Source organism: Plecotus auritus (assembly GCF_963455305.1).
Source record: "Plecotus auritus genome assembly, chromosome: 6".
Classification (NCBI taxonomy): domain Eukaryota; kingdom Metazoa; phylum Chordata; class Mammalia; order Chiroptera; family Vespertilionidae; genus Plecotus; species Plecotus auritus.
Genome location: NC_137773.1, coordinates 57133801 through 57154956, shown reverse-complemented (window position 1 = coordinate 57154956; position 21156 = coordinate 57133801). Strand labels below are relative to the sequence as shown.

At 39.6% G+C, this 21156-nt stretch overlaps 1 protein-coding gene across 1 annotated transcript in view; it reads right to left on the bottom strand.

Annotated features, from left to right (window-relative positions):
• ARHGAP10 (Rho GTPase activating protein 10) overlaps positions 1–21156 on the bottom strand; it is a 266323-nt gene that overhangs the window by 129302 nt on the left and 115865 nt on the right. Inside the window, exons 9-10 of the mRNA XM_080674227.1 lie at positions 20784–20890; positions 17983–18077 (exon numbers count right to left, since the gene is read on the bottom strand). Of these exons, the coding sequence (XP_080530353.1) occupies positions 17983–18077; positions 20784–20890 (202 nt within the window). The remainder of the gene's footprint in view (positions 1–17982; positions 18078–20783; positions 20891–21156) is intronic.

The window sequence follows — 21156 nt, the reverse complement described above, 5'->3', positions numbered from 1 at the left end:
AGGTTCTTACATTGTTTATGAAAAGGTAGATACAATGATAATTTCAAAGGTGATGTTACACTCTCTAGGATAACTAGTAAAAATGTACACACAGAGAGGCATAATGAAAAATCAAACAGAGGAGACTAAATGAAATACTAAAAAGACTGAAACCACTGAAAAGTAAAGGGAGAATAAAGAATAAACAGGACCAATAGGGAAAAAAAAAGTGGTAGGCTTAAACACATACAAATTATTAACTACATTTTACATAAATGTTAGTAAAACCCTGATAAAAAATCAAAAGACTGGATTTATTTAAAAGCAGGACTCGATTATGTGCTGTTTATAAACAACAAAGTTTAAACATAAAGACAGACAGGTAAAAAGAAAATGGTGAAAAAAGATTTGCCATGTAAACACTAAGCAAAGGAAAGCTCATGTGGCTCTATTAATATTGAACAAGGTAGATTTCAAGATAAAGTTTATTAGCAGAGGATCGAAGATGGCTGCCAACAGGAAGGCAGGCTGCAAGACAGTGTGTGAGTGAGAGAACGAAAGGAGAGTGTGTGGACGTATGGGGAGTGTCTATTTGTGGGTGAGGGACAGCTATATTCCAAGGGACTGCTGGGGACTGACGGACTGGGCTCCCCTGTCCCGGCAGCCTCCACTGCTGCTGAAATCTCTCCCAGAGCGACTGGCCATCTTGCGCCATTTTGAAGGGGAAAGTGACTGTGATGGGAAGCCTAACCTTACCTTCAACCGGGAAGAATCGGGTATCTGCCAGGATCCTACAACCTCAACACCCAGGGACCAGCTGCGAATCCACAAACACCAGGTCTCAAGCAATGCGAATACACGGGCTCGGACGAGCTCTGCACCTTCTCACGGAAAGGTCAGATTTCGCTCAGAGAAAGGTGAGGTCTGTGATCCAGGCTGGAGGGAGAAACGCGCGCAGCGGGATCTAGAGGTTCAGAGGAAGTCTGCGCCCCACAAAATCCACGGCCGTTGGAGCCAGCGTAGTCTGCAAATGTGGAAGGGGGTCCACGGGGCTGCTGGCAGAAGGGAACTCTAGAAATCAGCCCACAGCTGTGCTGGGCACAAAAAGGCAGCCTGAAGTTTTACCAGTATACCAACTGCACTGTGTCAGAGGAAAAAGACATGCACAGAGACCTATGCAGAGTCGGGCACAGTGCTGGGGCGAAAAAGTCACAAGTTCACGTGCTTAATCTGGCTCTTTTTTTCTCTTTAAATCCTTGCTTTTGATTACTAAGCCCAGTACATAGGATCACCCAATTAAAAACACTCTCAGAGACTGCAGGGGAAAGATGTTTTTGTGGAACCTGGGGATCAGAGTGGGGAGAAACAATCAGAAAACCAGCTCTAGGGCAGTTAACTCCCCCAAACTAGTATTAAGTGCAGCAGGGAAAACAAAATCTAAATACTGGGCAGAGAGGACTTATAGCCCTCATGTCAATATAGAAACACTGCCACCCAGGGGTTGAATCACAAATTGACTCTTGTGTAAATACAACTAAAGGCAGGCTGAGAAACAAAGAAATACTGCCTGCTTGAAAAAAAGGATTGTGGTTTACGACACAGAGGAGCGGTGGAACACAAGGAAATTCAATACTGTCCTGAATACCTGACAGGAAACAGGCGTGCCAAACAGAACAGTGGAGGAAGTGAATGACCTTCACTACTGCACATTTTTTTTTATTTTTTATCTTTTACTTAAGAAACTAAATACTTTTTCTTTATTTCTCACTTGATTTTACCTTTTTAATTATTATACTTTTATTTTTAATCAGTATTATTACTACTATTATTTTACCTTTTTTTAAAGTTGCATTTTATTTTCTCTTTATTTTATTTTATTTTATTTTGGGATTAATGTTCTACATTCTATTTTCATTTTTCCTTTAGCATCATTTTACTCTATCTCAACTTTACCTTTATACCAACACTCTCTTCCTCACTTTTCCCCTTTTGTTTTCCTGTTTCTCTTACCCTATTCCTGCTTTAGATTTTCCCTATTCCTTCTTTTTTTACTTCCTGTTAAAAATTCAACCTACTTAAATATCTAATTTCCCATCCCCTGCTCCAAGTCCATACACACTTCTCTCTTCTCTATCCAATTTTTTTTGTATGTTGTTTTTGTTTTGTTTTGTTTTTTGTTTGGTTTTGTCCTTCTTTATCTCTGTCCTATTGTTGTTGTTTGTTTGATTATTGATTACATTATATATTTTTGTTTGTTTGTGTAATTGTTTCTTTTTATTTTTTTGCTTCTGTTTTTCCTCTCCTCGCTTATTATTAGTTGTTGTTTGTAGTCTGCATTCATCTCTGGGTGTTAGCTGTTTGCATTTTTTTGGATTAGTTGTTGTCCTGTTGAGTTTTCTCCCCATATAGTTTTTTCCCCTTCTTTTTTTATTCTCTTTCTTTTCTCTCTTACTTTTTTCCTTTCTTCAATATCATTTTTGCACTCTCTCTCTCTTTTTTTTAATCCCCTAATTCTCATTTCTCTGGTGGTCACTTTTATTTGGGGTTATTAGTATCGTGAATACATTTGTGTTCAGTGCATTGTGCCTTGTTGTGTTGTATTTTGCACCTTTAAGTCAATGCAAGAGAGAGAGAGCTACATAACCAGACACCAGGAGAGGAGAACCATGGGGAGACAAAGAAACAGCCCGCATACGAAAGAAAAGGAGGCATCACCAGAAAAGGAAGTAAACGAAATGGAGGCAAGCAATATATCAGAGAAAGAATTCAGAGAAATGGTCATAAGGTCACTGAAAAGGTTGGAAGACAAATTCAACAATATGTGTAAGAACCAAGAGGAAATGAAGAAGAACCAAGAAGAAATGAAAAATGACATCTCTGCAATAAAGAACTCAATAGAAAGCATCAACAGTAGACTAGAAGAAGCAGAGGACCGCATCAGTGAGCTAGAAGACAAGGTAGGAAAAAATACCCAAACAGACCAGCATCTAAAAAAGAACTTAAAAAACAGGAGGAAAGCCTAAGGGAACTTTGAGACAACACGAAACAAAAGAAAATCCTCATAATAGGGGTAACAGAAGGAGAGGAAACTGAGCAAGGAATTAAAAACGCTGTTTGAAGAAATAATGACAGAAAACCTCCCTGATATAGGGAAGAAAAAACTCACACAAGTCCAAGAAGCTCACAGAGTCCCCCCCCAAAAAAATGAACCCCAAAAGACCAACACCAAGGCACATTATAATTAAATTGGCAAACACCAACGACAAAGTAAGAATCTTAAAAGCGGCCAGAAAGAGGCCGAAAGTTACCCACAAAGAATCCCCCATCAGACTAGCAACTGATTTCTCAACAGAAACACATCAGGCCAGAAGGGAATGGAATGAAATATACAAAGTCATGCAAAGGAAGGGTCTGAATCCAAGAATACTGTACCAAGCAAGACTATCAATCAAAATTGAGGGTAAAATCAGGAGCTTCATAACCAAACAGGACTAAGGGAGTTTATTACCACCAAACCAGCAATACAAGAAATGCTAAAGGGTCTGCTGTAAAAAGAAGAAATAGGAAGGAAAGAAGGAACACAGGCATAAAGAATTAAAATGGTGACAAACAAGTACCTATCAATAATAACTTTAAATGTAAATGGATTAAATGTCCCAATCAAAAGACATTGGGAGGGTAGCTGAGTGGATAAGAAAACATGAACCATATATCTGCTGTCTACAGGAAACCCACCTCAGAAAAAAGGCCTCACACAGACTGATGGTGAAGGGATGGAAAAAGGTTTTTCAGATGAATGGAAATGAAAAAAAAGCTGGGGTAGCAATACTTATATCTGACAAATTAGATTTCAAAGTGAAGGACATAACAAGAGATAAGGAAGGCCACTTCATAATACTAAAGGGAGCAATCCAACAAGAAGATATAACTCTGGTAAACATATATGCACCCAATAGAAGCATCCAAATACATAAAAAAATCTCCTAGAGGATATCAAGGGAGAGATTGACAGCAATACAGTCATAGTAGGGGACTTTAATACCCAACTAACACCACTGGACAAATCCTCGAAACAAAAAATCAGCAGAGAAACATCAATCCTAAATGACACACTAGATCAGATGGAATTAATTGACATCTTCAGAACATTTCACCCCAAAGCCACAGAATATACATTCTTCTCAAGTGCACATGGGTCATTTTCAAAGATAGACCATATATTGGGACACAGGCAAAGTCTCTTCAAATTCAAGAAGATAGAAATCATATCAAGCATCTTCTCAGATCACAATGGCATAAAACTAGAAATCAACTACAATAAAAACAATTTTAAAAAAATCAAACACCTGGAGGCTAAATAGCATGCCATTAAACAATGCCTGGGTTACCAGAGAGATCAAAAAATAAATAAAAAGCATCATGGCAACAAACGACAATGAAAACACAACAATACAAAATCTATGGGACACGCTGAAAGCAGTCCTGAGAGGGAAGTTCATAGCTCTACAGGCCTACCTCAAAAAAAAAAAAAAACAAGAAACAGTGGTAATAAATTATCTAATCATACAACTCAAAGACTTAGAAAGAGAGCAACAAGAAAAGCCCAGCATAAGCAGAAGGAAGGAAATAATAAAGATCAGAGTGGAGATAAATGACATAGACACACAAAAAAAATACAAAAGATCAACAAAACCAAGAGCTGGTTCTTTGAAAGGATAAACAAAAGATTGAGGAACCTCTAGCCAGGCTCACCAAGAAGCAAAGAGAGAGGACCCAAATAAACAAAATCATAAATGAAAGAGGTGAAGTAACAACCAATCCCACAGAAATACAAACGAATGTGAAAAAATACTATGAACAACTCTATTTCAAAAAAATGGAAAACCTAGGTGAAATGCAGATATTCTTAGAAAAATACAAGCTCCCAAAACTCAACCAAGAAGAATAAAAAAAACCTGAATAGGCTGATAACTGCCAAAGAAATTGAAACAGCAATCAAGAATCCTCCAGCAAACAAAAACCATGGTCCAGACGGCTTTACAGGAGAGTTCTACCAAGCATTCAAAGAAGAACTAAAATCTATCCTCCTCAGACTATTCCAAAAAATTCAAGAGGAAGGCACACTTCCAAGCTCTTCCTATGAAGCCAGAATTACCCTAACCCCAAAACCAGATAAAGATACCACAAAACAAGAGAACTACAGGCCAATATCCTTGATAAACACAGATACTAAAAAATCCTCAACAAAATTCTAGCAAATCGGATTCAGCAATACTTTAGAAAGATCATATACCATGACCAAGAGGGATTTATTCCGGGGATGCAAGGATGGTACAATATCCGTAAATCAATAAATGTGATACATCACATAAACAAAATGAGAGAGAAAAATCACATAATCATATTAATTGATGCAGAAAAAGCATTTGACAAAATCCAACACCCTTTCTTGATAAAAACTCTCAGCAAAGTGGGAATAGAGGGATCATACCTCAACATAATAAAAGCCCTATATGACAAACCTACAGCCAACATCATACTCAATGGGTAAAAATTAAACCCATTTCCCCTAAGAACAGGAACAAAACAAGGATGCCCACTTTCACCACTCCTGTTCCACATAGTACTAGAAGTACTAGCCATAGCGATCAGACAAGAAGAAGAAATAAAAGGCATCCAAATTGGAAAAGAAGAAGTAAAATTGCCCTTATTTGCAGATGACATGATACTATACATAGAAAACCCCAAAGATTTCATCAAAAAACTATTAGACCTAATAAATGAATTTGGCAATGTAGCAGGATACAAAATTAACACCCAGAAATCTATGGCCTTTTTATACACCAATAATGAACTCACAGAAAGAGAAATGAAAAAAATAATCCCATTTACCATTGCACCAAAAACATTAAGATACCTAGGAATAAACTAAGAACATAAAAGACCTGTACTCAGAAAACTAGAGGACACTGAAAAAAAAAGAGATAGAGAAAGACATAAACAAATGGAAGAACATACCATGTTCATGGATTGGTAGAATCAACATCATTAAAATATCCATACTACCTAAAGCAATCTATAGATTCAATGCAATTCCTATTAAAATATCAATGGCATATTTCAAAGATCTAGAACAAACTCTACAAAAATTTATTTCGAATAAAAAAAGACCCTGAATAGCCACAGCTATCCTGAGAAAGAAGAACAAAGTTGGAGGGATCACAATACCAGACATCAAACTATATTACCAAGCCACAGTCCTCAAAACTGCCTAGTACTGGCACAAGAACAGACATATAGACCAATGGAACAGAATAGAGAACCAGAAATTGGCCCAAGCCATTATACTCCATTAATATTTGATAAAGGAGGCAAGAGCATATAATGGAGTCAAAACAGTCTCTTTAATATATGGTGCTGGGAAATTGGTCAGATACATACAAAAAAATGAAACTGGATCACCAACTTACAACATACACAAAAACAAACTCAATATGGCTAAAGGACTTGAATGTAAGACGAGAAACCATAAAAATCCTACAAGACTCTATAGGCAGCAAAATTGCAGACACATGTCGTAGCAATATCTTTACAGACACAGATCCTAGGGCAAGAGAGACTAAGGAGAAAATAAACAAATGGGACTACATCAAAATAAAAAGCTTCTACACAGCAAGAGAAACCACCAACAAAACAACAAGAAAGCCCACTGCATGGGAGAACGTATTTGCCAATGTTATCTCCGATAAGGGTTTAATATCCAACATTTACAGGGAACTCATACAACTTAACAAAAGGAAGATAAACAATCCAATCAAAAAAATGGGCAAAGGACCTAAATAGACACTTTTCTAAAGAAAACATTCAGAAACCAAGAGACACATGAAAACATGCTCAAAGTCACTAATCATCCGAGAGATGAAAATCAAAACAACGAGGTACCATCTCACACCTGTCAGAATGGCTATCATCAAAAAATCAACAAACGACAAGTGCTGGCAAGGATGCGGAGAAAAAGGAACCCTCATGCACTGCTGGTGTGAATGAAGACTGGTGCAGCCACTGTGGAGAACAGTATGGAGTTTCCTCAAAAATTTAAGAATGGAACTGCCATTTGACCCAGTAATACCACTTCTAGGAATATATCCCAAGAAAACAGAAACACCTATCAGAAAGAATATATGAATCCCTATGTTCATAGCAGCACAATTTACCATAGCTAAGATTTGGAAACAGCCAACATGCCCATCAGCAGATGAGTGAATTAGAAAACTATGGTACATCTACACAATGGAATACTACGCTGCTGTAAAAAAAGAAGGAATTCTTACCATTTGCAGCATCATGGATAGAACTGGAGAGCATTATGCTAAGTGAATTAAGCCAGTCAGTGAAAGAAAAATACCACATGATCTCACTCATTTATGGATAATAAAGAACATTATAACCTGATGAACAAAAAGATAGATACAGAGGCAGAAAAGCATCGAACAGACTGTCAAATTACAGTGGGAAGGCTGGGGAGGGTTGCAGGGGGGAGGTAAGAGATAAACCGAAGGACTTGTATGCATGCATATAAGCATAACCAATGGACACAAGACACTGGGGGGGGGGGGGGAGGGAGAAGGGCATGTGCCGGGGGGGTAGGAGAGGCCAGGGGGAAGGTCAATGGGGAAAAAAAGGAGACATATGTACTACTATTTGTAATACTTTAGGCAATAAAAATAAAGTTTATTAGCAGAAACACTTCATAATGATAAAAGGGTCATGTCATCAAGAAGATATAACAATCCTAAATGTACATGCACAAAAAATTATCTCAAATATTCAATACAGTAAATAAAAATTGACAAAACTCAAGGGAAACAGACAAGTCCTAACCTTAGTTAGAGATTTTTGCATCCTAGTTTAGTAATTGGATAGAGTAATATCAGAAATCAAAACAATACAGAATATTTGAGCAACAATATCAACCTACTTGATATAACCGACACTTAGAGAACACTACATCCAACAATAGCAGAAAACTCATTGTTCTCAAGTACACATGGATCATTTACTAAATAGACCACATTTGGGGTAATGCAACAAGTCTAGTAAACTTCAAAGTACTGATAAAACACAGAGTATGTTGTAGAAAAGCAGTGACAATATTATATGTAGAAAATCCCCAGCCATTTGAAAAATGTAAAACATATATTAAATAACACCTGAGTTTTAATTCAATACCTATGTCCTAAATCACAGAAAAAAAATTTTTTAAATTACAATGAAAACACCACACATCAAATCTGTGGGATGCAAGTTAAGCAGTCCTTAGAATTTATACATTTAAAAAGTCTACATTCAAAAATAACATGCAAAATCAACCCTTCCATCTTAAGAAGTGATTAAATGAAAAACAAAATCCAAAGCTAGGAAAACTAAATAAAGATTAAAGCAGAAACCAATGAAATATAAAATGGACAATATGATGTATCTAAAATAAATACCAACATTGAAAAACTAAGCGAGACTTACCAAGAATTCTTTTAATCTCCAGTATCAAGCTTGTAAAAAGGAGTTATCACTATAGGTCGCATATGAAGAAATGTATGCCAGTAGGTCAACAACTTAGCAGAAATAAACAAATCCCTTCAAAAACCAGTTTATCAAAACTAACAAAAGAAAAATAGAAAATATGAATGATCCTTTTACTCACTAAATAAACTGAACTTGTAATTTTTAAACTTCTTACACACACACACACACACACACACACACACACACACACACATATTCAGCCCATCATGGCTTCACTGGTAAATTCTCACGAAAATTTAAGAAAGAAATAATACCAATATTACACAGACACATTCAAATTACAGAGCAAGACTGAAAACTTCCCATGTCTTCTGAAGCCACCATAATCCTGATATCAAATCCAGACAAAGACATTACAAAATAAGAATATAACACCCAATAGCCCTCATGAACATAAATACCAATATCCTTAACCAAATATAAGGAAAATGAATACAGCAATATACATAGAGGTTAATACAGCATGACTAAGTAGAGTTTGTCTCAGGAATGCAAGGTTAGTTTCACTCAGAAAATTCATTGCCATTCACCCATTAACAGATTCAACAAAAATATTTAATGATCCTTTCAACTGACACGGACAAATACTTTGTCAAAAGTCAACATCTATTCATGATGAAAACTGGGAATATACAAAAACTTCCTCAGCATGATATAAGCATCTACAATCTTCAGCTAACATTGTACTTTACAAGTGAAATAGTAAAAATGCTTTTCCCCTAAAGTTCAAGAATAAGGCAAGATGCCCCAAATCACCACTTCTAGTCAACATATTATTGGAGGTCTTGGCAATGCAATTAGACCAAAAAAAAAAAATAAAAAGACATACAGAATGAAGAGAAAGAAAGCTGCCTTATTCATATATGATACCATTGTGTACATAAAATAATCCTGAAGAAACTACAAAGAAAAAAACACACAAGTAAATGAACTTAGCAATATTGTAGGACACAAAAACCAACTGCATTTCCATGTATCAACAGTATTTTGAAAAATGAAATCTAAAACACCTACCTTTCAAAATAACATCCGGAAACATAAAATACTTAGGGAAATTTAACAAAAGATATCCATGAACCCTGTATTGAAAACAATTACTGAGAGAAATTAAAGACTATATAAATGAAAAGTCATACTCATGAATTATCAATGATCCACCATTGATAGTATTGGCCTATAGCTATTTTGTGGAAATAAACTGATTATAAAATTTAGATGGAAACACAAAGAATATAGAACTGCCAAAATGATTTTGAAAAAAAAAACAGAGGAATCACACAACCCAGCTAAGACTTACTATAAAGCTACAGTAATAATGACAGTGTGGAACTGACAAAAGGACAGACCAATAGATCAATGAACAGAATAGAGAATCTATTAACAGAAATAGACCTATACATACACAGATAATTTGTGACAAAAGTGCCAAAATAATTCAATTACAGGAAAGCCCTTTTCAACAAATGGCGTTAGAAATACTGAATATCTGTATAAAAGGAAAAAAAGTAACACTCAACCTCCACAGAATATCATACATCCTCCTCAAAATTTTCATGGGTCATAGACTAATGAAAAAGCTTTTCTAAGAAAATATAGAGAAGTATCTTTGCAACCTTGGGAAAAAAAGATTTCTTACAGCAAGTAGTTCTACCAATAAAGTTTTAAAAAACTGACCAATTCCATTTCAGCCAAATTAGACTCTTTTCTGCTCATCAAAAGACACTATGAAGAAAATGAACAGGCAAACCACAGATCTGAGAAAATGTTCACAACTGATATCCTATATAATAAAAGGCTAATATGCAAATAGACCAAACAGTGGAACAACCAAACAACCAGTCGCTATGACGTACACTGACCACCAGGGGGCTTGCACGGAACGTGGGAGGCGTTGGCCACAGCAGGATGGTAGAGCAGGGCACCAGACCAAGGCAGGGTGCAGGTTGCTGTCATCGGGGCAAGCCTCTGATGGTTACTGAAAATTCTTTGCTCCCACGCACCATGGTCCTGTCCAGTGCTATCACCTGCTGCTGGCACTGGCCACGCTCGCACCCACAGCCAGTGCTGGAGCCGCCACTTGCACCCACTGCCAGTGCCCAGCGCCAGTCCCAATCACTCAGCACCATCAGCAGATGAGGTGCAAGTGGTGGCTGCCAGCCCTGATTGCCCCTGAGGGCTTTTCTACCTCCCCCTGCTCCTGAGGGGCGGTCGGGGCACCAGTCCCGCTCGCACCTGCTGCCAGCACCGTCAGCGCATGGGAGTGGGGGCAATGGGAACAGGGCTACCAGCAGATAGCAGACCGGGGCCGCAGCAGGAGTGGCCAGGCAGGGGTGCGGAGGATGGGCTGAGACCCTCCCCTGTGCCTACCGCAGCCTCGCAAGCCCACAGTTCCTTTCAAGGTGCATGAATTCGTGCACTGGGCCCCTAGTATTTGACAAAACATTTGTATCCAGGCTACTTAAAATAAAATAAAAAGACCAACAACATAATTTTTTTTAATGAGCAAAATATTTGAATACACCTCACAATGGAAGAAATAGAAATGTCCAGAAAGCACATGAAAAGGTGTGGTCAAGATCACTAGCCATGAATTGCTAAAATGGGAAAGAATACATAATGAAAAGTTGGTATGAGGGTGGAAAACTGGAACTCTTATACATTGCTGGTGAGAAGATAAAACTGCTCTAGAAAACTGTCAAATTCCTAAAAAGTCAAACATATAGATACAAATATACACACATACATACATATACTAATACACAAACATATACATACTTATTTGTACGTACACACACACACACACAAACACACACAAACACAGACCCAGAAATCCCATTCCACAGTATTTATCCAAGAGAAATGAAAACACATGTCCACAATTATCAGAGCTTTATTCAAAAGCTAAAAACTTTTCCATGACCCAGACTCCAATGTCCTTCAGCATACATTTTAAGAACAAATTCATGTCAATTTATACTTCTATTTAAATATTGGAAGCAATATAAAATGTGGCTTTCAGTATCCACTACCAACATCATCATCTATAGGGCAAATTCTTACCTTTCTGAAAAACACAGAAGCCTATATACATGAGATGCTGTTTCTAATTCTATTTGTTCCATGTCCTACCAATCCCATATAAATTATTTTAAAAATAACTCCCTTTCCTATTCTCTCAACCTAAAATCTCAGAGTTCTTGGAGGATGCAGGCAGCATTCCTGACAGGACAAAGCCACACACACCCTTCCCATCTGGCTTTAAATCATCCCCTGAACTATAACTAATTTAGCTGTTACTTTTTTTTAAAATTAAAATATGCACCTCATAAATATATTCATGTAAAAGAAAACAGTACAGTTCCATTTGCTTCCACACACATTTGTTGGAGATGTTGGTCTTTAATGCTTTAAAAGCAGGGCTTCCCAACAGCAACACTACCAACATCTGGGACCACATAGCCCTTTGTTGTAGGGGGCTGGCCTGTGCTAAATATTTAGCAGCACTGCGGCCTCCATCCATGAGATATCAGCACCAATGGCCTGCCCAGTCCCTCCCCACCCCAACTGTGACAATCTGTAAAATTTTCTTAACCAGTGTCATCCCAATAAATGCAATAAAAAGGAAAAGAAAGGTTCTCAGACAGAAAATCGCTCACAGTTGAGAACCTCTGACTTAAAGAATTATCTCCACATATTTTCTCAAGACTTCTATAATTCCTTTTGCCTTGGGCTTCACTTCCTCTGAGCTTCAAAACACATACTAAATCTTCAAAAATCAATTTAACAATCAATTTTTCTAGTAAAGCTTTCCCAGCCAACCCCATTCCCAATTGCTTCTCAGCTCCCAAAGTACCTTAAACAGATTTCTGAACTACTATTTGTTTGTAAACCCTCCTGGTCTGTAAGTTCTCCAAGATCAGACCTTGTACTATCTGGTTTAGTCTTGCATCCACAGTGCCAATCACAGTGAATGACCATTTCGGTGCCTAAACGCCATGCACTATAAAACACAAATACTACTACAGCTAATGTGCTACAGTAATATTTTTTAAATATATTTTTATTGATTTCAGACAGGAAAGGAGAGGGAGAAAGAGATAGAAACATCAATGATGAGAGAATATCATCGATTGGCTACCTCCTGCACGCCCCCCACTGGGGATGGAGCCCGCAACCCAGGCATGTGCCCTTGACTGGAACCTAACTTGGGACCCCCAACTCCACAGGCTGATGCTCCATCCACCCAGCCAAGCCAGCCAGGGCTACAATAACATTCTTATCATTCAGTCCACTTGCATGGGTTTCTGGAAGCAACACGTTCTTAACTCACCCTTTCTAAGTGACAAACAGTACACTTCCATGCACAAAGATGATAAAGTCACTGGTATAAAAGCATTCCAAAATGCACAATGCTTCAAATACACAGGAGATTTCATCCTCCCACCATTTTCGTTAAAATATAAAGAGGTGAATTACAAAAGCCAAAAGTATCTTGCCATCCTTCCAAGAGTGAGATACTAGGAACAGGGCAAAATCAAACAAAAATATAATATTTGAAATGTCAGATTAATGAGAGTGAAATGGGAAGAAGCACATTTTCTTTCAGCAGTGCCTGAATATGATGTGTGGGAGAAATTTCAAAGAATGATAATTATTTATCAGGCAAATGTGTGGGGGTCACAGCACAATGGGACATGTGGCAAGCTTGCCAATCAAGCTAAAAGCACATTATATAACACAATTGTTAGAGGTGGGAGTAGGTTTCACCCCTTCAGAGAAGAAAGCAGCCTCTCTTGAAAGACTACAGCTTGCCACCGGGAAACCAGCTCCATGCAACACTCCTCTACAGCCTCCAGTGAGTGACATGGCCGTTTCACAGCCCATGGTATTTGAAGTGTGGCTGGCCTTGAGTCAATGTTTATAGTCATTTTTAAGAATCTTGTTTTAGTTATGGTAAGTATTCATTTGAAGCTGTGTTCCCTTTCATTCGACTTTTATGGAGACATCATTCACACCATACATTTTAGCTACTTCGAGTGTACAATTCAATGGCTTGTTAAAAATATTCACTCAGTTGTATAACCAACATCAAAATCAATGTTGAAATGTTTTCATCATCCCTCCCCCCTAAAAAAAAAAAAAAAAAAAAACCATACTCATTAGCTGTCACTTTCCACTTCCCTCCAAGCCCCCTAGCCCTAGGCAGCCACTAATCTATGTTCTGTCTACATGGATTTGCCTGTTCTGGATGTTTCATATAAATGAAATCATACATATGTGGTCTCTGTGACGCGTTTATTTCACTTGGCATACTGTTTTCAAGGATCATCCACATTGCAGCACATGTCAGTTCTTCATTCCTTTTTATTACAGGTCTTGATTGTACGGATCTTATTTATCCATTCATCGGTTGGTAGACACTTGAGTCATTTCTACTTTTTTGGCTGGTTTGAATAATGCTGCTAGGAACATTCATGTGCAAGTTTTTATGTAGAAATAGGTTTTCACTTTTTTGCATATACAGCTAGAAGTAGAATTTCTAGGTCATAGGGTGACTTTATGCTTAACTTTTTGAACAACTGCCAAACTGTTTTCCTAAACAGTTACATCATTTCAAATTCCCACCATCAGTGTATGAGAGTTCTAATTTCCCCACAGCCTCACCAACACTTATTATCTGACTTTTTCACTATAGCCCTCCAAGTGGGTGTGAAGTGGTATCTTATTGTGGTTCTGATTTGCACTTTCCTGATGGCTAATGATGTTAAGCATTGTTTCATGTACTTATTGGCCACATATATTTTCTTTAAAGAAATGTCTAACTCATATCTCCTTCCCATTTTTAATTGGGCTATTTGACTTTTTATTATTGAGTTACAAGAGTTCTTTATATATTCTGGATACAAGGGCCTTATGAGATATATAACTTGCAAGTGTTTTCTCCTAATCCGTGGGTTTATCTTTTCATTTTTTTAAGCACGTGTGTGGTTAAAAACACTATTTTAGCTTAAATAGTCAAAGTAATCTTTTAGTGAATTTAGGGGAGGAAAATGAAGCACACATTCATCTAACCACTGATAATGAAAGCAGCAACGGTTAATTGGACACACACAGAGACAGACAGACAGACGCCCGCACACGCCCACACGCATAAACACACATACACCAGCCACCCTCCTTTCATTCTCAGTAATAGATTCTCTAACTATTAGAACAGCATATGGATGTCTGGAAACAAAAGATCGCAATTTCTGAACCTCCCTTGCAACTAGGTGTAACCATACAACTCCATTTAGCCCAATGGTATGTGAGCAACAATGGCGTGTAACCTCCAGAAAGTGTTCCTACAACAAAAGACAATGCCATGTGATAAATGGGAGCGGGCACCTTGGGCCTAAAGTGATTAGGAAGGCAAACCATGCACAACAGCGAGCAGCTTATCAGCCATTGCCTGACCACCTCTCTAGGCTTCCTGAACACGAGAAAACAATAAACTTTTACCTGATGTAAGCCACCTTGCTGTAGTTTTTCTGTTACATGGAATCAAATCTGATCTGAACTCATGCAACAATTAAGTGAAAGCTCTGTATTTACATGCACACAGACCAAAGCAAGCCCAGGCTCCATGTCGCCATTTATGAAGTATCACTTATTGCAGGGGTGGGGAACGTCTGGCTCTCGAGCTGTACACGGCCCGCAAAATCATTTGGCCTGGCCCTGCCGAGGCATTAGGGGTGAGTTAAGTAAACGTTTGACCAAATATAGCAGGCTAATTTTTAAGCTGATCATTTTGTATGGCCCTCATGATGTTATAAATATCCAAATGGCCCTTGGCAGAAAAAAAGATTCCCTACCCAAGCCTGTGATACCCGACTTCTTTTCCAACACAAGGAATAAAAAGCAGCAAAAATTAATACCAGAAGAGAAGATACAATATATTTAGAGTAAACATGTGCAAAAATCAACTGTGAAATTGCTATATGAAGGTACCCAATAAGAACTCTGTACAAATCCCATCAGAAACCCACTCACAAGCCTCACATGCTTGAAAATGGGTTACGCTCACTTCCTATAAGCAGAATGAACACACTGGAGCTCGGTGCTGCATGTGGTCCAGAAGAAAAGGGTGGATGACTGACAGCTGCCTGACTGAATCTAATCCCAATTCTATCACCGCTAAGCAACAATTCAATGTCACTTAATCCAGAACAAATCTGGTGAATGCCCACCATACAAAAAGCACTGCATTTGGTTCTCCAGTACCAAATGATACTGAGATGGGGTACCCACCCGCATGGAATTTATGACCTAATAGACAAGGGACAAATTACCTATACTTCCCAGTAGTCCACCGGCCAGGAATCAGGGAAAGAGTCAAGAAAAGAGCCTACTCCGTTCAAACTTTTCATTAAGGATGCCTTCAAAGCCCCAGGATTAGGGTAGAGAGCTCCAAGCACAGGCACTGCCTTCTCCGGATTTTTCCCGTTTTATATACGCACAAAATTTGATTTGAAAAGAGGCCTCCCTATAAAACAGTTTGAACCACTAGGATAAATCAACTCTAAGGTCTTCCAAGAGTCTCCTAACAAGGTATTATCTTCTACAGATAAAAATAACTCCGTAGCGAGCCCAACTCAATCTTGGTGAGGGGGTGAAGAGGTCACAACCGTCATAAGGATCATGGCTGATGAAGAGCACTTGGTGTGATCACGGTTTTAGAGAAGATACAGAGTTAAGCAAAAATAATATAAATTGTATTAGAGCAATATATATGAAGAACTAGAAGGAGCCTGCTTTCAAAACAAATCAGTTTTACCTCCTGCAGCACATTTTCTAGTTGGTGTCACCATTGACTCAACTTCCTCAGTTATGTAGGACATGTCAGAATTACGAAGTAAAACTCGGGCCTGGGGCACAGTGGTTAAGAGCTGGGGGTTGGAGGCAGAATTCTGGAGTGTCTCCACTCTTTTACTTCCTAGCTCCGTGACCTTGGGAGGTCAACTAAGTTCTCTATGTACAAGGCCCCCATCATCAAGGGGAAGGATAATATCTACCCGATTCAATGAGAAAAGGCGCAGAAGAATTCAGAACACTGTCGAACTTAGAAAGGGCGCCGCAAGCGTTACTGTGTGTGTTTGCACGCAGGAGTTGTATTACACAGCTGGAATCTCTTCTAAAGTTTTGAACCAGTCCTCACTGGCTTCAAAATGTAACTTCTTTTGCTCATTCTCCTTCACTTTTTTAATCAATCTTGGCAAAATACTTACTAAGCTCCTGTCCTTCTCATGGTAGTGCCAACTGTATCCGGGTGCTTAAGGGCACATCTTTATCTATCTGGTCTCAGTTCATTTACTAGAAAGTGAAGCACAGATCTCCCCTCTCTGCACCAACCCCACAGATTTAGTTGTATCATCTAAAGGAAGAGGAAGCATGAGTTATTTTTGTATTCTTAGGTCCTGACCTGAAATGAACTTTTGCTGTAAAAAAAACCAAAAACACTCATATGTAAAACTTTCATGATACAAATATGCAACGGCCCTAGCTGAACACCACCGTTTCCAAAACCAGGGCTTGCAGCGAGCCACCATGCTGTCCGCCGTGGAAACAAACCAAAGCAAAACCCAGGACCATGATGTCCCTCAGTGCCCGCGGAGGACACAGAAATAAATGCCAGACACGAAGTAATAGGAACAGGCGAACTTTTTCCTTTTCCTTCCTTCTCTCTGGCAAAGATTCTTTCATAAGCAAACAAAAGAAAGTCATACCATAACAAAAATACAGTAATCTTTTAACAGAGTATCCTAAGACCCTCCCCCAGAGCACAGACACTGAAAATTCCCACACACAACAAAGAACACTATTCTGTGTGAACAGTCACCAGCACCTCTATTTAGCTTTGCCACCCACTTCCTTACTTTCCTCCATTATTCCTTTAGTGCCACATCTTTGGCATGGATCAACAATGAAATGCCAAGGTTATTTTTTAAATATATTTTTATTGATTTCAGAGAAGGGAGAGGGAGAGAGAGAAACAGAGAAACATCAATGATGAGAATCATTGATCGGCTGCCTCCTGCACACCCCCTACTGGGGATCGAGCCTGCAACCCAGGCATGTGCCCTTGACCAGAATCAAACCCGGGACCCTTCAGTCCATAGGCTGTCACTCTATCCACTGAGCCAAACCAGCCAGGGCCCAAGGTTATTTTTTAAGTGACAACAGCCGCGATCGAGCTATCCCTCTGCGGCTAAATGCAGGGACCGACCAACAGCTCACAGTGAGTAACACACAGGCAGGACATGTAACAAGATAACATTCTCTTCAGATCCTGGAAATCTCAGTTGCAATTTATCTCTATATTTTTTTAAATCATTTTTTCAAATGGTTCTTTTAAGAAGTCTAATAATTCCAGGCACTTACCGGTCAGCAACTTCTACGTCAAAACAGAATCTTCTGTCTATGGAGTCTGTGTGCCTCTTGGTACATTCCCTCAAAAAGAACACCTCTCCATCCCCCTGCAAAGAATCGTTTTAAACATTCTCAGAAACCACAGTATAAACATATGAACACTGAGGTACCCTGTACTGGGAGCAGGGAGAGAAAGATTTTAAGTCTCTTTATCCTACATATTATCTTCCAAACTAGTTTCCATTTAGAATCTTAACCACTTTTGTCCTTCTCCTTTCCTTGGGGGTTTCTAGATCCTGCTTTGGTGACAACAACATTAAATCAGACCTCAGAAAGGCTCATTTTAGGAGCTATATGAACAAAACATTTTCCGCATGCTAGAATATTTATTACTCTCTTGTTGTATTCTTTTAAAAAGAAGAATAGTGTGTTTGTATTGCCTAGTATAGTATGCCATATAAAACAGCCAGTATGTCACCATTTTGACCTATAAAAATTTGATTCTAACTATGTGAACCTGGGAGGTCACTTAAGTTCCTCTATGTCCCAGTTCCCCATCATAAAGGGGGAAGGATAACATCTACCTGATAGAGGTGTGGTAAGGATTACATGAGAAAAAGTGCAAAAGAATTCAGAACAGTCTGGAACTTACCTAGAAGTACACGAAGGGCCCTAGATTAGCAATCCGGGTCATCTAAAGCTAGAACCACTCAATCTACATGGTTTTTCTGTTTCCTAAGTGAACATCCTGAATTTATCTTTTCTTAATTTTTTTATGGTACTTGTTTACCTCCCTAAACCATCCTCTCAAAAAGCATTAAAAAGAGGCAATGCAGGAACACAGGTCCTTGGTGAAGAACTGTGAGAAGTCAGGCTACTCTTAGAACATTTTAACATTTTCTAGACTAAGAATCTCCAGATAATCCTATATAATAAAGAGCTAATATGCAAATGGTCATCATGCCCTCACGCCTCAACACTGGGGAGAGAGGAATAGGGACTAGCCAGGCACAAATGAGCTCGTGAGAGAGGAATGGGGACCAGCCAGGCACAAATGAGCTCGCGAGAGAGGAATGGGGACCAGCCAGGCACAAATGAGCTCGCGAGAGAGGAATGGGGACCAGCCAGGCTGCGGCCCAGGAGAGGGACAAGCCACACGCCCCATGGTCCCGGGCACCAGCGGCTGCGGCTGCGGCCCAGGCGAAGCCGCCTGCCCACGGTCCCCTGTGGCTGTAGCCGGACCAGGTCCTGGGTGCCTGCGGCCGGTCGGAGAAGGAAATCCTGGGTCCCGGGTGCAGGGCAAGGCAGAGGCGGTTAGGGGCGATCAGGCCAGCAGGGGAGCAGTTAGGAGTTATCAGGCAGACAGGCAGAGGTGGTTAGGGGCAATCAGAAAGGCAGGCAGAGGGGTTAGAGACCAGGCAGGCAGGGGAGCAGTTAGGAGCCAATGGTCCTGGATTGCAAGAGGCAGTCGGACATCCCCCGAGGGGTCCTGGATTGGAGAGGGTACAGGCCAAGCTGAGGGACACCCTCCCACCAATGCACGAATTTCATGCACCGGGCCTCTAGTATTCAATAAACCTTCAAATATACAAATATTCAAAATGTCAGTCACTATTGATACAATGTATTTTTTGTTCTTTGGTGGCTAAAACAGACATCACTCAGCAGACAGGACCTAGGACTTGAGTTAGCTCTGAAAGGAAACTCAGACTCACCTCCGGCCCCATCCTAACCGCATCAGCCTTGGAGAGTGGTATACTCACTTCCTCCTCTTGTCCATAAACCTGATTTTCCATGTCTGTGTCATTACTACAGAAATGTGTTCGTATCATAAGCCACCTGAACTCTTCTTTTTCATAGGTTAGCTCTGCAGTCACATAAGCAAAAGTATGCCTGTCCACCCAGCAAACACTTCTTTCTTAAAATGTGTCACCAATGATGTTCAACGCTGGTGGGAAGACCTTTGTCCCCAGACCCCTGAATACTGCTCTAAGCTGCAGCTTCTCCTGAAAACACAAATGAAGATCACCTTCCCCACACAGCCAGCACCGCGACTTCCTGCTCTTCTCTTGCCATTATGAGGTTTTGCCATTCCTTCCTATGTGAAGAGGAAACTAAGTGGGACCTCCCTAAGTAAGAACTTGGAAAGTCTAAGGGAAACATAGTGAAATTCATTACAGATCATCCCCTCTATCATGTTTCAGGGTGCGGATACACGTGTGCAGGTCAGATCTGCGTGTAAACACTGTGATGACAACTTGTGGTAGGTGCTAGGTTTATCTTCCAACAACAGTGATGTGAGAGGATTCTATTCTCTCTTAAAAACACAATACATCTGCCCTGACCGGTTTGGCTCAGTGGATAGAGCGTCGGCCTGTGGACTGAAGGGTCCCAGGTTCGATTCTGGTCAAGGGCATGTACCTTGGTTGCGGGCACATCCCCAGTGGGGGGTGTGCAGGAGGCAGCTGATCGATGTTTCTCTCTCATCAATATTTCTAACTCTCTGTCCCTCTCCCTTCCTCTCTGTAAAAAAATCAATAAAAAATATATTTAAAACAAACAAACAAACAAACAAAAAAACACACAATACATCTGACCACAGACACGCATGCAGTCAAGTAAAAAACCATGAAGTGTTGTTCCCTGGCCTATTTTATTTAGGAACACATGCACACACACCAAAAAAAAAAATACATTTTAATCCTAAAAAATAAAATAAAATGTATTTACCATCAGTGAAGATGAACGTCATTGAAGCGACACCCTCAAAGACTCCCTCCCACAGAACACAGAGTGTGAAATCTAATACTTACAAGTTTCCCACCAGATCTGTGCTCAAATGGGATCATGTTGAACTTCTTGGCCGCCTTCCGATACATGCAGTAGTGTTTGACCCAGCTGGACCCGAATGGGGCAGGCCCTGACACAAGAAATAGGAAAATAGAACTTTCTATGCTTCCTCAGAAATAAGCAAATGTGCAGAGCTCCTCATTACTAAAAAGGAAAAACCCAGGAAGCCGCAGGTAAGACAGCTCAAGGAAACAAACCAGCAAAAACCGCTCACCCTAATGAAAGGGGGAAATCAGAGAGCCCATCTGAGCAACACAGAAGGAGTTAAAGACACGCTTTTCAAGCAGTTTGCTGGGCCGTTATCTCAGACCTGGAAGTCTTTTAGTTGTAAGCTGT